General features: G+C 41.4%; 2 protein-coding genes and 1 long non-coding RNA gene across 3 annotated transcripts; 2 read left to right on the top strand and 1 right to left on the bottom strand.

The window, feature by feature from the left end:
- The first annotated feature begins 5,354 nt into the window (after positions 1-5,354).
- Positions 5,355-6,800, top strand: LOC143421451 (uncharacterized). The gene is made up of 5 exons (XR_013101100.1): positions 5,355-5,698; positions 5,865-6,004; positions 6,212-6,437; positions 6,550-6,625; positions 6,748-6,800. It is a non-coding gene; the product is annotated as an uncharacterized LOC143421451 (long non-coding RNA).
- Positions 6,801-6,824: 24 nt separating this feature from the next.
- Positions 6,825-9,617, top strand: LOC112435639 (G2/M phase-specific E3 ubiquitin-protein ligase-like). The gene is made up of 11 exons (XM_024804410.2): positions 6,825-7,028; positions 7,111-7,146; positions 7,253-7,326; positions 7,430-7,507; positions 7,776-7,981; positions 8,063-8,162; positions 8,260-8,422; positions 8,525-8,631; positions 8,722-8,866; positions 9,004-9,130; positions 9,280-9,617. Exons 1-11 carry the CDS (start codon positions 6,918-6,920, stop codon positions 9,615-9,617), a joined length of 1,485 nt encoding a protein of 494 aa, XP_024660178.2. The 5' UTR covers positions 6,825-6,917.
- A 243-nt stretch (positions 9,618-9,860) lies between these two features.
- On the bottom strand, positions 9,861-12,845 carry LOC112435621 (uncharacterized). Its single transcript, XM_024804345.2, has 7 exons — positions 12,831-12,845; positions 11,972-12,513; positions 11,435-11,480; positions 10,986-11,077; positions 10,786-10,896; positions 10,395-10,668; positions 9,861-10,067 (listed from the first exon to the last, which is right to left on the bottom strand). Exons 1-7 carry the CDS (start codon positions 12,843-12,845, stop codon positions 9,861-9,863), a joined length of 1,287 nt encoding a protein of 428 aa, XP_024660113.2.
- Positions 12,846-17,280: the final 4,435 nt, after the last annotated feature.

The raw sequence follows: 17,280 nt of genomic DNA on the forward strand, positions 1-17,280 counted from the left end.
AGATGTGCCGCGGTGCCGTTCCTTGATAAAAGTAACAGTTCCACAGCCACCAGAAGAACAAAAACTCTCTCAATCCACATGATTGAGTAAAAGATAATAAACGGATGAAAATACAAGTCAGAAAAAAAAAGAATACGTAAGAAAAAAGAGCTAAACTAAGAGAAAAAGCAGGAGCGACTGTAACAGGCTGCACGCTGGTTGGCGCATGCGCACAGCAGTTTTTAACTCTCAGTAATGCCACAGTGATCATTTGATATATGGACCTGCAGCAGAGTTTAGGCCCAGACACGGCTAGTGACGTCAGACTGAACGATTGGATTGTTACTCAAATGGGATGTCCCATTCGGTTTGAAACCAACCTAATTACCACATATTTGTGAAAGCTAAGTTCAATTTCATTGGCAACACTCTGGCATGATTACTGCCAGACCTTTAGAATCAATATATCATTTTAATAAAAAAAAAAAACCTCTCTGACAAAGAGAAGTAACAAGATCTTAAAAACCCACACATCATGCCAATATCTGAAAAAACAAATGAGAATCAAAGGCACTGACAGCCATCATTCTAGAAGTCATTTCTTAGGTTTTGGGACTATAGTGAGCCACAGTGAGAGCCATTATTCACAAATAGAGAAAACTTGGAATAATGGTGAACCTCGCTAGGTGTGACGGGCCTACCAACATTACACTCAGAGCGCATCAGCTACTCATCCAAGAGGTCACAGAAGGACCCAGAACAACATCTAAAGAAGGCAGGCCTCACTTGCCTCAGTTACAGTCATGGTTGTAATTCAGCAATAATGAAGACACTGACAAAAATAACACTCACGGTAGAGTTCCAAGGTGAAAAACACTGCTGATTATCTTGATGACATCCAAGATTTTAAACACATATTTAACTCTCTTTAAGAAGAAAGAAAGAAAGAAAGAAAGAAAGAAAGAAAGAAAGAAAGAAAGAAAGAAAGAAAGCTTGTTTATTCCATTTATGTGGATTTCTTTTAAGTTGTGTATATGCAAGAAGTGACTTGCAGTGACATGGCAACTAGAAATAAAAGAGAAAGTGACTGACACACCTGCATTGTGAATTGATTCCTTTATGGGTTAAACATTTCTCAACTTCAAGCCAAGTGGTTGGTATCCTGCCTCTCATTGGTAGTTGCTTCAGTGACTGACACACAACAGGGTGGGAAATGCTTTACACGGTTACCTAGGCAACTGGAGTCTGGAATAGCTGCTAGCAACTAACTGTCCACTGCAATGTGATGTGCAATGAGAAAATTATTGGATTTTTAATGGCTAGGTTGATGTTGTTGTCATGACAACGGAACCACTGCAATAAAGTTCATATTGAAGACAAATAAACTCTGAGTCAGATTAATCACGGGTCGCACCACCACTGGCTTTAATATTCACCCCAAGTAACAGACAAAGACTGAATGAATGACTGAGTCATTCCAAACATATCTGAATCACGATACTCACAGCACTCAAGCGGTCACACTCACAGGCAGTCAGTTGTTGAACAGTGACACAAACATGACTGTGCAGCAGTTTAGGCACACCCTGTGATTTATGTTCATTATTTTTTCAGTTTATTTTGGTGTAGAAAAAAGATGCAACTGCTGCTGGGATTTTGAACTGTCTCTGTTTCCAGCTTACAATGAGAGCTTGTTCAAGTCTCATCATAAAAGCTGCAGTCTGACACTTTGGTGTGCTAATTTGTACTTCACTTCTTTGTCTTAAAACAAAGTGACAAAGTTTTCACATCAGCTGCTTAAGAATTAACTCACAGGTGTCAGTATAGTAGGACAATGAAACTAGGAAATCCCCCCTATATCAGTATTTCACGTTTTCAACAACTACCAATCATTTCGGTTGCTCTGCTTCTGTAATTTATGTAGACAGCAGTATTTCTTATTTAATGCATATTCATAGTGTACTGGGTAATCGTACGGTCTTATGATAGATAGTGTTCTCAGTTATTGATTCAAGTGCAAGTGCAGTTTTATTACCGTCAGCTTTCATTCACAGTGTCGTTATGAGCAAAATGAAAGGTGGCAGTAACATTTGTCAGTTTTTTGTTCAGAAAGGAACAAAAGTTGAGAGTAGTAATCAAAAAATATCAAACGAATGATGGAAAATATAGATTACTAAATGAGATGTGTCTTTTGGTGGTAGTCACTGCCATTCAGAGAATATTCATGAAATAACTCTTTCTTTTTTTTCTCTCGTCTTCATAACTGGTAAAAAGTGAATTTTACCATTACAAAAATATATTTAAACAGTGTCACTTAAATGAACTAAAAATGCATATTTTCATTTAATTTTAAAAAGGAGTATGCTTATTTAATTAATCAGTACCTACTAACCCTAATCTTTTATAGTCTTCCCAAAATTCACCAATCTAATAGACAAGTAACCTATCTCTTGTTTTCAGATATTTTGGATTTGGCAAGGAGTATTAAACTGACTGCCACCTACCAAGCAGAAAACCTTGGTTTTTACAAAGCTTGCTGCTTCAGTCTTTATGATGGGAATTAGCAAACATTTGAGAATGTTATAAAGATAAATTGCAATTAATTGCAAAGTCCCTCTTCGCCGTGAAAAGCAAGTTAATCCCCAAAAAAAACCCATTTCCAGTACATTTCAGCATTCTCACAAAAAGATCTGCTGAAATCATTTGAGTGATCCTCTCATTAACGCAGGTCAGAGTGTTGATGAGGATGAGGCTGAAGAACACTCTGTCATGCTGACTGAGGTAGAATAGCAACTGGATGTTTGATGCTTGAAATAAATGTTCTTACTCTGTTGATCATGGTTACTTGCAAGGAAACATGTGGAGTCATCTTTGCTTTGCATAAAAAGGGCTTTACAGGGAAAGATATTTCTGGCACAAGATTGCACCTAAATCAGCCAATTGTCAGATCATCAAGAACCTCAAGGACAGGTGTTCTGTAGAAGTCTTCACAACCACTCAACAACCAACGTAAGTCCACCAAGTGCTAGGACCATCACCTAAAGACATTCAGCTTCAGGACTAGGGCAGTATTGATCCTGGCACAATTCGTCTGTGGGGTTGCTTTTCCTTGAATCGCTACCTTATCGTGGTGGAGGGGTTTGTGTGTCCCAGGGATCCCAGGGGCTATGTTGTCTGGGGGCTTTTGCCCCCTGGTAGGGTCTCCCATGGCAAACTGGCCCTGGGTGAGGGACCAGACAAAGAGCGATTCATAAGACCCTTATGAAAAGGACACCGAGGGAACAGTTTACCCTGCCCGGGATAGGGTTACCGGGGCCCCGCCCTGGAGCCAGGCCCGGGGAGGGTGCCCGAGGGCGAGCGTCTGGTGGCCGGGCCTTAGTCCATGGGGCCCGGCCGGGCACAGCCCGAAGAGGAGACATGGGCCCATCCTCCCGCAGGCCCACCACCCGCAGGAGGCGCCATAGGGGTCGGGTGCATTGTGTGCCGGGTGGCGGCCAGGAGCGGAGGCCCTGGCGGACTGACCCCCGGCTGCCAAGACTGGCAATAGGGACATGGAATGTCACCTCTCTGGTGGGGAAGGAGCCTGAGTTAGTGCGTGAGGTTGAGAGGTACCGGCTAGATATAGTCGGGCTCACCTCTACGCATGGCTTGGGCTCTGGAACCAGTCTCCTGGAGAGGGGCTGGACTCTGTCTCAGTCTGGAGTTGCCCCTGGTGAGAGGCGGCGGGCTGGGTATTCTAATATCCCCTCAGCTTGCTGCCGGTACGTTGGGGTTTTTCCCGGTGGACGAGAGGGTTCGTTCCCTGGGCCTTAGGGTCGGGGAACGGGTCCTGACTGTCATCTGCGCTTATGCGCCGAGTGGCAGTTCAGAGTACCCAGCCTTCTTAGAGTCCCTGGGGGGGTGCTGGAGGGTGCTCCACCTGGAGACTCTGTTGTCCTGCTGGGAGACTTCAATGCTCACGTGGGTAACGACAGCGAGACCTGGAGGGGCGTGATTGGGAGGAACGGCCTCCCTGATCTGAAACCGAGCGGTGCTTTGTTATTGGACTTCTGTGCTAATCACAGTTTGGCCATAACGAACACCCTGTTCGAACATAAGAGTGTCCATAAGTGCACGTGGCACCAGGACGCTCTAGGCCGTAGGTCGATGATCGATTTTGTAATCGTATCAGCAGACCTGCGACCATATGTTCTGGACACTCGGGTAAAGAGAGGGGCTGAGCTGTCAACTGATCACCACCTGGTGGTGAGTTGGATCAGGTGGCGGGGGAGGACGCTGGACAGACCTGGTGCACCTAAACGCGTAGTGAGGGTGTGCTGGGAACGTCTAGCAGAGGCCCCAGTCTGCGAGATCTTCAACGCACACCTCCGGCAGAGCTTCAACAGCATTCCGAGGGAGACTGGGGACATTGAGTCCGAATGGACCATGTTCAGCGTCTCCATTGCCGAAGCTGCTGCATTGAGCTGCGGCCGCAAGGTGGTTGGTGCCTGCCGTGGTGGTAATCCCCGAACCAAATGGTGGACACCAGAGGTGAAGGGAGCCACCAGGCTGAAGAAGGAGTCCTATCGGGCTTGGTTAGCCTGTGGGACTCCGGAGGCAGCTGACAGGTATCGACAGGCCAAGCGGAATGCGGCTCGGGCAGTGGCTGAAGCAAAAACTCGGGTGTGGGAGGAGTTCGGAGAGACCATGGAAAAAGACTTTCGGACTGCCTCGAAGAGATTCTGGCAAACCGTCAGACGTCTCAGGAGGGGAAAGCGATGCTCTACCTGCACTGTGTATAGTGCTGGCGGAGCGCTGCTGACGTCGACTGAGAAAATTGTCAGGCGGTGGAAGGAATACTTCGAGGACCTCCTTAATCCCACTGACACGTCTTCCGAGGAGGAAGCAGAGTCTGGGGATGAGGGGAATGACCTGCCAATTTCCGGGGGCGAGGTCACTGAGGCAGTTAAACAACTCCTTGGTGGCAGAGCCCCTGGTGTTGATGAGGTCCGCCCCGAGTTCCTGAAGGCTCTGGACGTTGTAGGGCTGTCCTGGTTGACACGCCTCTGCAATGTTGCGTGGAGATCAGGGGCAGTACCTGTGGACTGGCAGACCGGGGTGGTGGTCCCCATCTTTAAGAAGGGGGACCGGAGGGTGTGTTCCAACTACAGGGGGATCACACTCCTCAGCCTCCCTGGGAAAGTCTATGCCTATGGCGTTATTTTTGTGCCACTATTCTGAGCGCACGTAAAAAAAAATTGAGCGCACGTAAAAAAAAATTGCAGGTGCAAGTGTTGCATTTTGAGGAGAAATTTATTTTGAGCTTACAAAAGCTGAATTTGAGTGAACAAAATTCATTGCTTGTGCAAAAAACGTATTTCAGTGTTTGCGCTTATCCATATACACACACAATAGCACCCCCTCTCGCTCAGTTTTTTCATTTGCGCTTGCTCGCAATGTGTTGCTTGCGCTCACAACATTCTCTGCTTCGTACGCTCAACTCTCTGTACACCGTTATAAGTGTGCCACAAAACCAACCAATCACAGACTTGGTTTCAAAAATTCTGATTGGCTCTTACAGTCTCCAATCAGCTCGCTAGCTACTGCTTTCCGGACACCGGAAACACTGTCCACTCAGCCTCGCTTCTTGCAGATAGAGGGATTTTTGATTTACTCTGCAGCTAAAGAAGAGATGGCAGAATCAAACAATGGCTCCAATAATACTACACCACAGTATCAGGTGAGTTTAATTTCTTTTGTGTGAATTTAGTAATTTGCTGTCCTTTCTGTTTAATATGCTGTGAAATTGTAGTTACAGATGCAGCTGTAGAGTTTAAGCTAGCCTTATGGGTAATTACCAGCGTAGTTGTCTTACTGAGGCAGTGTATCCTAATCATGTTTTTTAGGGTAATGGTGCAGTTGAGTCAGCAGTAAGAAATCTGGTGTCTTTGCTGCTTAACAACATATCCACAAATCCTTCAGGGAGGCCAACAGAGAGTGGGCAGCCGGAGCCTAGAAATCTGACTATCCAGCAAGAGATGACAAGGTTTTTGCTTTTTTTGTGTGTTTTTTTTATTTTAACTTTTTGCAATCTTTTCTGTTAAAGTTATTTGGTTTGTGGATTTATCAACATTGATTTTTAAATTAAAATGTGCTATTAAGGACTGATGTCATATTTAATAACTTTATTAAACAATAACCCTTATGTTATGCAACACTGCATTTTTTAAACTCATGCATTTTCATCCCACAGATCATTTCCAGGATATTTCAAATCACACTTGAGCCGTGGTAAAAAGAGATGTTTAACATCTACTAAGCAGCTTGTTAAGGCAGGCAGTAAGACCACAGGCCTCAGTTTTTATTTGCTGTCAAAAAACACATCCTACACACCTTTGCCAGCTGAGGAGCTTGAACTCCTACAAGCTGGCATGGGGAGACAAACAGTGTCTCTTCCAGAAGATGGTGACCATGCAGAGGTAAGTTTGTGTAGTCAGTATTAAAATCAGTCATTGGCAGACGCATTTAGCCTGAATCATATGCCACAGTCCATTTAGTGTTCCATTCTGCTTAACGGTGTTTTTAACTAAGATTTCTAGACTTCTGGAAGAAACCTTTCCAAAAATGGAATATCTTTGTGGAGGATGGCTCTTACATAAGGCAACAGGTTTGTTGTTAATTCAGTTTTTATGTATTTTTTTGGCATTCTTGCGTGCTCATACTGCATTATGATTATGTAGTTGATACTTTTGCTGCTTGATTGTTTATGCTATTTTTCTGTCAATAAAGGTGGCAGTGGTCGACGAAAGCTCACTGTAATTCCACCTGAAACAGAAGGATATTCTGTTAAAACACTGAAAGCTGTGTCAGGAGGTGGCAAATCCACTTTTTACATAGTACCTCTTCAGGAAACATTAGACACATCTCCTCTACCTCCCGACTCACAGCACTTTTCAAAGATGCCAAAGAAGATATGTTACCAGTGTAATGAAGTTATGCCTCTGCAGATGCTTGCAGTACACATCAATACGTGCAAAGGAAAATTCTCTCCTGATGAGACTGATGATGAGGTGAGACAATTTTGATGAAATCAAAATGAGCAATTTTGATTAAATAATATAGTATCACAATTACTGTTTTTTGATTCAGCAGGAATCGGAGTTATGCATTGTGAAAAGCAAATGCAAGGTAAACCTAGCACATTACTAAAAACCATAGTAACTACAATGAATTTTGTATCGGTAATGATCTTTTTCCCACTATGCCTAACATGTACCCATTTTTGGAATTGTAGGTTATTTGTCCAATATGCACTAAGGATTTTCCTGAAGATGAGATCACAGTCCATGCGAGTCTGTGTGGGGATAGGTAATCTTTTTTCAGCCGTTTATGAAAAAATGTTAATCAGTAACAGTCCACGCAAACATATGTATTTTTATTTTATTTTTTTTAAACTTTGTTTTGTCATCAGCTTTCAATGCATGGTGCCTGAAGAAAATGACCAAACTACAGGGACACCAGCTCAAACTTCAGTATGCACAACAGACAGGTACTTTTTGCTCTATTATAATTCATATACACACTATTATGCAGAACCATTTGTTAAAATTATGTGTAAGATCTTTTACACAATACCTGGGGTTTAATTTCATATAAAACATTTTATGATCACACTACTTTAAATTATTGTTAAAGGTTGTTGCACAGAACATGCTGCAATAATTTCTAATCACGTTTAATGTGGTAGCCTCTTTTAATCTAAAGATGATTATTTTTCTTTGAGAGCTTAGGATGTTTTCTACCCTGTTTTTGTTAAGCGTGGAAGATGTATTGCGTTGCCTTGAACAACAAGTCGACACCACAACAGAATTTAAGTTGTGTGTGGACAGAGAAGACCTTCCAGACAGAGGCATTCTCCAGTGGCAGAGAAAAAAAGCTGCATCTCCCACCAGTGTTCTTAGGGTGGTTTTCATTGGAGAGGCAGGCATGGATACAGGAGCACTTAGGAAAGAGTTTTTGAGTGGTGAGTTGCCTATTACCTGTTTTGTCCTAGTGTCAATAAATAATGGATAACTTAAAAATGCGGATATTTTTTGTATGAAAGACATGATTTCAGGTATTGAAAGCAGATTCTTTGAAGGACTTGAGAACAAGGGCAAAAACCCCAAGTATTCTCTGACCGATCTTGATAATGAAAACTTCAGGTTGGTTACATACGAGCTTTGTGTATTACATTTAATACGCATCCGATATTTTTGTAAATGTTACCTGAAAATGAATTATAATCATTTGTCTACACAGAACTGTTGGTGAAATAATTGCAGTCAGCCTCGCCCAAGGAGGCCCATCTCCTGCCTTTTTCAAAGAATGGTGCTACAATTTCCTCTGCTCAGGAGAGGTTGATTTCAGCTGTCTGTCTAAGGAGGATGTTGCAGATGTGGAATCTTCCCTGCTCATCCGCAAAGTGAGCACCTGGTTTAGCTCTGGCACATGATATATTATGAGTATGGTGTTTTTAAACACTTTTAACCTTCTGTATTTCCTCTTTCACATTATACATTTCCAGGTTGAAGATGCAGCAGACATACAGTCTCTGATGATGTGGGCTGATGAAATTGTCAGCTGTGGATACACAAACCAGATAAAGATGGATAGTAAGGAAAGCATGATCCGGTAAGGGAGAAAAAATCAGAGAGATCATTAACCCCCCCCCCCTCCCCAACTAGTTTTTCTTTTTTTTTTTTTTTTTTTTTTTTTTTTAAGTGCTATTGTCTTACACTCTACAACAAGACTGATTCCAATGCTACAGCAGCTCCGAAAGGGCATGGAACTGTATGGTCTTGTGAACCTGATGGCTGTAAATCCTGAAGCTTGCCACAGTTTGTTTGTTCCTGGGAAAATCCTCAAAGTAAGTATTAACATAGCAGCTTCAGTCTGATCCAAAGACAGTCCACTTATCTGTACTGTAGTTATCCTGTATTTATTTATTAGTTTTGAATGAACAATATATCTATAATATAATCTACTTTATTTCCTTATTTACAGCCAGACGCTGATTTCATTATGATGAGCTGCCAACCACATTTCAGTGAAAAAGGGACATCTAGGGAGAGAACTGAGAGGAAGATCATAAATTTTTTGCAAGATTTCTTGCAGGAGATTGAAGTATCAGGTACTATATAGTATTAGCTGTATATACCTATAGTATTGTATATATACCGTATGCATCTGTTAAATATTTTTGCTTTAACATGCAGGGCACTAGAAAGTATTCTTAGTTGTTAATTTAAAACATTGTAATCCAGATTGCTTTTTATTTAGAAAAGACTTCAGAAACATTTTCAAACATCACAGATGGAAACACAGGCGGTGCAGGTGGTGAAAAATCAGAGTCTCTTGCTGTCCACCATGTGCTCCAGTGGATGACCGGCCAGTCCCATGTTCCCATCCTTCCTGATGAAAAGAGACATTTCAAAATAACATGCAAGTTTGACCATGAATGTAAGGAGCGGCTGGGAGATCACTCCATTTGTTACCCAGTTGTGAGTGCATGCACTTGTACTGTGACTTTTCCAGTGCAGCATCTGGACACTTACACAGTGTTTAAAACCATAATGAGTGCAGCAGTTAAATATGGTGGTGGATTCCACAGAGTTTAACACATTGTTGTCTTGTAATTTGGAAACTAAATGAGTAAAAATGTTTGTAAACATTAGCTGTTAAGATGTTCGTAGCCGTTTCATGAAAATGACAAGACTTCAAAACTTTGTGTAGGGTCCTACGTTGATAGATAATAAGCAAGTGCTTTGTTTGCTTGTCTACTTGTAATCTGAATGTTTTAGCAAAGAAATCCAGTATTTGAGAACTTAAAAGAACGTTGACTTTCACGTCCATGTTAAGTGTCACTGTTGGTTTGACACCTGTAGCAAGAATTGTATGTACAGGTCACGACCGTGTGACTCAGAATGTTCCAAGGGATTAATAGTTCTCTGAAGCCCCTCCAGGGTTTCCTCATCCAGTGGGCATTCAACTTCAGGAACCACAACTGTGCTGTTAGATTCTTCTTGCAGTACAGCACTCTCCCAGTCAATGCCTGGATCCCGAAGCTCCTTCAAATCCACAAACATATATAATGGTCATTATTCCAGAATAGGTACTTTTGGGAGGAATGTTATTTTGTGTAAGCGTTTTTTCCATTAAAATACAACAATTTAAAAAGAATGCCTTTGTTTTCATGTTCTTCTTACTGTAATTTAGATTAGTGGTAATTGATAAGCAAGAATGTATAAAATCACCAGAAGCATCTCCCAGATGTGCTGCAAGTGTTTTAATTTGTTAATTTCAGAAGAGCAGAGTTAACTGCTAACTAAAATTTTGAAATTCAACATTTAAATAAAAAAAAAAAAAAAAAAAAAAATCAGATTATGAGCTGGTACCTCAAGTCTCTCGCCCTCGTCCAGCTCTTGTAGATGTCCCATACACCAGAGCTGTTCAGGAGTGAGACCACCTTCTGTCCTGAGGGGATGATTATTCCATCCTCCAACAAAGGTGACAAGATCTGCTCGGAGTCGAGGGACAAAGATGTAGTGGACACCAAAAAGATGAATGACATCTGAAATGTCAAGCAGGCCATCCTCCTCGAGTGAGTGAAGAATATCATGGTACTTGCTAGTGACTGCAATCCAGACATCACGCCAAAGTCGTTCTACTCTGTAAATACATTTGAATTTGGATTTCAAGTATTTCATGCTTCAAATCAATATCAGAACTGCTACAACAATCTACCCATGCAGTCAATAATAATATAAAAAACATCAAAAGACTAACCTCTGATTGTGGACACTCTTTCCAGATATGAAACTCGCTCTCCCTGTTCCTCTTGTGGCAAACATGAAATGTGCAATGTCCAGGTTTTCTACTCCTTGATCTGCCCTAACCCTATGATAAAAATACATTTTTAAGGAATTTTTAAAGTTTTCTTTAATGATACTTGTTGCTAGCATATAAATTAAATCAGGGCATAAAACCTTGATGGCAAGCCGTGAAGCTGGGCTGATCTCAGGAAAAATGAGAATGCAGTTTTTGCCCTGTTGTTAGTTGCTGCATCCAAGTACAGGACCTGCAGTAAAAACAAATGGAAAATTAAAGATCTGGTTTCAGATCATGTATAGTTTTTCAGTTAATAATGCAGTTTCATAATAAGTGTTCAAGGAATATTGTACGGTTCTATGTTCATAACCATAATTCAAAGCTTGAGTAGTCTATACATCAATATTGGTAGTACTTATCAAAAAATGAAAATGGCCTTTTAGTTTAACCTTTTTTGGTAAAGAACTGATTAGAAATTTAAAAAAATAATAATTGCAAATCGTCCACTATGTTGGCTTGCTGAATAATTGATGTTCATAAAAAAACAACCTAATAAAGCTCTCATTTCAAAACTACCAAATATTCTACATAACAGTTACACTTTTACCTTCCTTGAGTAGCCATCCACTCCACCAAAGATCACAACATTGTACCTGTTTCAGAGGGAAAACAATCTCACTAAGGCTTGATTTGCAGAACATGAAAGACATTGAAAATACATTTTTCAGTATGCACACTTGCCACTGACTTAAACTGGACACTTGTCAGGTGTGCTGAAAATAATACCAACATTTTTATATGTTTATAAGTTCAATGAGACTAAATATTTTAGTTCTCTTGTCATGATTTTTTTTTAAGTTTTCTGGAGCACTTAACATATTATGTGTTGATAGGCTTGTTATCATGGAAAATATCGATATACAAAGTGTAAATAATTGCTCAAGAAAATTTACAATTAACAATATTGCTGGTTTTGTTACACATCCTGTATTCCTTTTACTTAATATTACTCTATCAAGTGCTTTTTAAAATATTATAAATACACTGAAAGACCTATCAGATAAGGTTGATTAAAGCAGATTTAAAGTATAACGTGCATCTTTCTGCCCAACTTGTGTTAGAGCTATATAAGTGGGTATTTTACCTTATTAGCTTGTGATTTGTGTCTATGTGGACCAGGGAGAGAGGGCCTCGCACCGAGTAGCTTCTTCGCACAACACAGCCTAGTTCTGTGATCCGTTTGAAGATCCCTACAGCATCAACTCGATGCATGGAGGCCATCATTCTCCACCACTGAACACGGAGACCCATAGAAACCAAATGTCCTTGAACCATTCGATAGCCAGCATTTGGCATCTGATTTTTGATAGCCGATATGATGTTGTCCAGCTCTTGGTCATTCATTGTGCTGTATGTTCCTCTCACAGACAAGTCAAATTCTTGCATCCTCCTGTAGATTGTTCTTCTTGAAACACCAAGACATTTAGCAATGCAGCTGACTGGCAGCTGAATGTCCAACAAATTCTTGAGTCTTTCTCTCTCTAGTACGATTTTGGGGTGGCCAGGTCCCAGACCAACTTCTGTTTCCAGTTCAATAATGGCCACAGAGCTGATGTTAATTTCACACTGAACCAGATGATGAATGTTTTGTAGAGCCTCTGTAATCTCTGACAGACCGCCTATTTGCTGAGAGAAAAATTCAAACAGAACAAGCTCATGACGAGTCAAGAACTCCAAATAATCCAGATTTAGTGGTTGTTGGTTTAAAGCAGCTTTCAGTTTAGAGAGGAGTCTATGCATCATTTGCTGTCTCAGTATGTCCTGTTAAAAGCAGCAAGGAACATGGACAAGTACAATGAAATGATGTATCTCAGACAAAAATAAACAACCCATAAAACAAACTACATGAGGTACATCATTTTTCAAGTTTGCATAGTTTGCAAATTAGCTAACGTCAGTTATCAAGCGAATAATAATTAACAAAATGATTTTATATTACTTACATGTGGCCGGGACATGCTCTTTTCGTGCTGCTATTCAGTATTCGACGACATAAAAGAGAGCTACTCAAGTATAATTTGGAAAAATTAGTCAGTTGGCATGGTTGTATGATGCAACTACATTCTACTACACCAACAATAGTCTTAAAAAATAATATATTTTAAAATAAAATGATTAAAGATATTATCCGCAAATTGGGGTTTAAGAGATTTTAGCTGGATTTAGCTACATTTCGGACAGTGTTTCCGGAAAGCAGTAGCTAGCCAGCTCTTCTTTAGCTGCAGAGTAAATCAAAAATCCCTCTATCTGCAAGAAGCGAGGCTGAGTGGACAGTGTTTCCGGTGTCCGGAAAGCAGTAGCTAGCGAGCTGATTGGAGACTGTAAGAGCCAATCAGAATTTTTGAAACCAAGTCTGTGATTGGTTGGTTTTGTGGCACACTTATAACGGTGTACAGAGAGTTGAGCGTACGAAGCAGAGAATGTTGTGAGCGCAAGCAACACATTGCGAGCAAGCGCAAATGAAAAAACTGAGCGAGAGGGGGTGCTATTGTGTGTGTATATGGATAAGCGCAAACACTGAAATACGTTTTTTGCACAAGCAATGAATTTTGTTCACTCAAATTCAGCTTTTGTAAGCTCAAAATAAATTTCTCCTCAAAATGCAACACTTGCCCCTGCAATTTTTTTTTACGTGCGCTCAATTTTTTTTACGTCCGCTCAGAATAGTGGCACAAAAATAACGCCATATATGCCAGGGTGCTGGAAAGGAGAGTTCGTCCGTTAGTCGAACCTCGGATACAGGAGGAACAATGCGGTTTTCGTCCTGGTCGCGGGAGTGGGTGCATGGGAGTTTTGTTTTGTGGACTTGGAGAAGGCATTCGACCGTGTCCCTCGGGGTGTCCTGTGGGAGGTGTTGCGGGAATATGGGGTGTCTGGCCCATTGCTACGGGCCATTCGATCCCTATACAACCGTTGCAAGAGCTTGGTTCGCATTGCCGGCAATAAGTCGGACTCGTTCCCGGTGGGTGATGGGCTCCGCCAGGGCTGCCCTTTGTCTCCGGTTCTGTTCATAATTTTTATGGACGGAATTTCTAGGCGCAGCCAAGTGGCGGAGGGCTTTCGCTTTGGTGGCCTCAGAATCTCATCTCTGATTTTTGCAGATGATGTGGTTCTGTTGGCTTGATCGGGTGGGGGCCTCCAGCTCGCACTGGAACGGTTCGCAGCCAAGTGTGAAGCAGCGGGAATGAGGATCAGCACCTCCAAATCTGAGGCCATGGTTCTCAGCCGGAAAAGAGTGGAGTGCCCACTCTGGGTCGGGGATGAGTTCCTGCCCCAAGTGGAGGAGTTCAAGTATCTCGGGGTCTTGTTCGCGAGTGATGGGAGAAGGGAGCTGGAGATCGACAGATGGATTGGGGCTGCAGCTGCAGTAATGCGGACGCTGCACCGGTCCATCGTGGTGAAGAGGGAGCTGAGTGTAAAAGCGAAGCTCTCAATTTACCGGTCGATCTACGTCCCTACCCTCACCTATGGCCACGAGCTGTGGGTAGTGACCGAAAGAACGAGATCGCGGATACAAGCGGCAGAAATGAGCTTCCTCCGAAGGGTGGCTGGCCTCTCCCTTAGAGATAGGGTGAGAAGTTCGGCCATCCGGGAGGGGCTCAGAGTAGAGCAGCTGCTGCTCCACATCGAAAGGAGCCAGCTGAGGTGGTTCGGGCATCTGACAAGGATGACCCTGGGCGCCTCCTGGGTGAGGTGTTCCAGGCATGTCCCACCGGGAGGAGGCCCCGGGGCAGACCCAGGACACGCTGGAGAGATTATATCTCTCGGCTGGCCTGGGAACGCCTTGGTATTCCCCCGGATAAGCTGGAGGAGGTGGCTGGGGAGAGGGAGGTCTGGGCCTCTTTGCTTAGGCTGCTGCCCCCGCGACCCAGCCCCGGATAAAGCGGATGAAGATGGATGGATGGATGGATGGGTTGCTTTTCATTCCAATGGAGTGGGTTCACGTACAATTTTGTCCAAGAACACAGCCAGGAATAAAAAATGGTATCCTCAGCAGCCAATAGCCAATATGAGGATCAATTCTCAAGTGGCTGGTGGATCAACGATAACCCACGAATTCTGACAAAGTCAAGCATTCATTACTGCCATCAGTCAGGATTTGGGCTAGAAATTGATTAACTGCATGACAGGATGAACTGAAGAGGTCTTGAAAAACAACAGCCAACATTGTCAATTTTGACTCTACATAAACTTAATGTAATTGTCAAAATTAGCCTTTGAAGCCTCTGAATGTGTTAGTCAGGTAAAAAACAAGTGCACTTTGTTTTTCACAGGACTTTGTGCAGACCTGTAAAAAACTAAGTACGCTCTAACTAAAAACTTTTTTTGTCACAAGGGTGTATCTTGGTTTATTTAAGAAATACAGAAATGCAAACACATAAGTAGGTGGAAATTTTAAATATGAGAATATGTGATGCATGTATCAAATCTACTTTTGCAATTGGCCCTAAAAGGCCAACCAGCATTTGAGTGCGCTGGATCCAGCAGTAATGTGTATCCAGTCTCTGATCTGTATTTAAAAAGTGTACCATGTATGCCAGTCAAAATAAAGAGGGATCTATCAAATGATATAATTTCAAAAATTAATTGTGTGAAAATACATAACTACACAACTAATGTCTAAATTGTCAGTCCCCTTAACAAAATGTTTGCACAGACTCTTCAATAAAATTAGAGTCACTCTCGAGGCTATAATACATGCAATCACTTACTGAGCCTGACTAGCAGAGGCTAATTTGAGGGTAAGTTCTCATTTGAACCACCCCCATGAGACATAATTGTCGTTGGTGACTTAAAAATTTTAGTTTAGTTTAGTTCATTTCCACACACACACACACAAAAAAAACTATGCAAATTGCATACAATACAAAAGCCAATAATTACAGTGCAGGAGCAGAAAGAAGCCTGAAGGGATTATTTAGAGATCTCCCCTATGTAAAGATGAAGGGAAAAATTAAAGCAAGAATTATTTACGCATTATTGGTTTGTTAAAACTTAAACCAGCTCAAAAGTATTTAACACAAACACTTTTTAAAAAGATAAATAAACAAACCTGGACTATTTTTTGCAGTATTTTATGGTATTTGACAATGTAATGACTTTTTTTTAATAATGAAAGAATTGATTTCATATTTTTATGGAATATGGAAGCTGTTCTTGTCCTTTGTTCAACCTCTTGTAGATGTATCTGGGAAGCTAAAGCACTAGTTAAAGTTTGCAACATCTTTAAAATACCATTAATTTACAAAGCTTTGAACAAAACTTTGACAAAATCATTTGTTTACATTTAACCATACTACGTATAGTGCTATGAAAAAATATTTTTCCACTTCCTGATCTTTAATTTTTGAGTAATTGTCACACTTACATGTTTTTGTTCATCAAACAAATTTTAATTATTAGAAAATGATAATTTGAGTAATAAAACTGCAGTTTTTAAATTATTTAAATTATTTCATTTCTTAAGGGAAAAGTGATGTTCAAATCAACCTGGCAATATCTGAAGCAAAGCTTTCAATTTATTCATTAGTCTACACTCCTGCTCAATGGCCTATGAATCCAACCTATGGATCCTGAAAAAAGAATGAGACTGTGGAAATAAGCTTCATCCATAGGATACCTGGGCTCTCCTTTAGAGATGGGGTGATCTATATCATTTGGGAAGAGCTTGGAGCACAGCAGCTATTCATCCAGATCAAAGAATTGCTGTCTCCTTAGTGCCTTCTAGCTGAGGTGTTTTGGGCATGTTCTACAGGGCGGAAGCCCATGGAGGTTGAGGCAAGATGAGCTAGAGAGAAGAATCTTTAAAACAGCATGACTAGGTTATACAGATTTTATCAGATTTGTTTTTGTAATAGGTGGATTTTGTGTTACAGGACTTAAAACACACAAATCTTAGATGTCACACACCCCTGAACACTGTGTGGCTAATGCCTTGACTGACGTTAATTACTATACGCCAAGTTGTGTAAAAAGGTGCAGCTGTACCTACAAAAAATGTCCCAATGTATAGGTTTCCCTTTTTTTACTCCCAGTTGGTGTTTTAGTGTGAATTCTGCATCACATAAATGTAGCATAAGAGGCCAGTGAAGCTGCCAAGAGACAAGTCAGCTAATGTAGTTTCTGTCTGATCTAGTGCAGCTTCCTCACTAAGGAACGAGGGAGCGATAACACTGTCATGGCAGATTTTGTATTTTAAATCATCTCGGCAGCAGTGTGTACTCCAGTATGAAGTCAGTGAGCGAAAACCTCGAGGTGATTTTTAACAGTGTCTTGACTTTTGAAGAGCAAGTGAAGAAGCAGAAGTGGAGCTCTGCTTTCTGCAGTTGAGGAGCAAATCAAAATCAAGTTTTTGTTTTCTCCCCTTCTATCAGGCTTCTTTTTTTCTCATCT

The sequence above is a fragment of the Maylandia zebra genome, linkage group LG12, assembly GCF_041146795.1.
Source record: "Maylandia zebra isolate NMK-2024a linkage group LG12, Mzebra_GT3a, whole genome shotgun sequence".
Classification (NCBI taxonomy): domain Eukaryota; kingdom Metazoa; phylum Chordata; class Actinopteri; order Cichliformes; family Cichlidae; genus Maylandia; species Maylandia zebra.

Bases quoted from the DNA above. Each gene is read 5' to 3' on its own strand.
- LOC112435639 (XM_024804410.2), top strand. From the start codon at position 6,918: ATGCCAAAGAAGATATGTTACCAGTGTAATGAAGTTATGCCTCTGCAG. The intron at 8,867-9,003 runs GTAAGTATTAAC...CCTTATTTACAG, and splicing joins TTCCTGGGAAAATCCTCAAA to CCAGACGCTGATTTCATTAT. The intron at 9,131-9,279 runs GTACTATATAGT...CTTTTTATTTAG, and splicing joins GCAGGAGATTGAAGTATCAG to AAAAGACTTCAGAAACATTT.
- LOC112435621 (XM_024804345.2), bottom strand. The intron at 10,897-10,985 runs GTTTTATGCCCT...TTTTTATCATAG, and splicing joins CTTCACGGCTTGCCATCAAG to GGTTAGGGCAGATCAAGGAG. The intron at 10,068-10,394 runs GTACCAGCTCAT...GTGGATTTGAAG, and splicing joins ACGAGGGCGAGAGACTTGAG to GAGCTTCGGGATCCAGGCAT.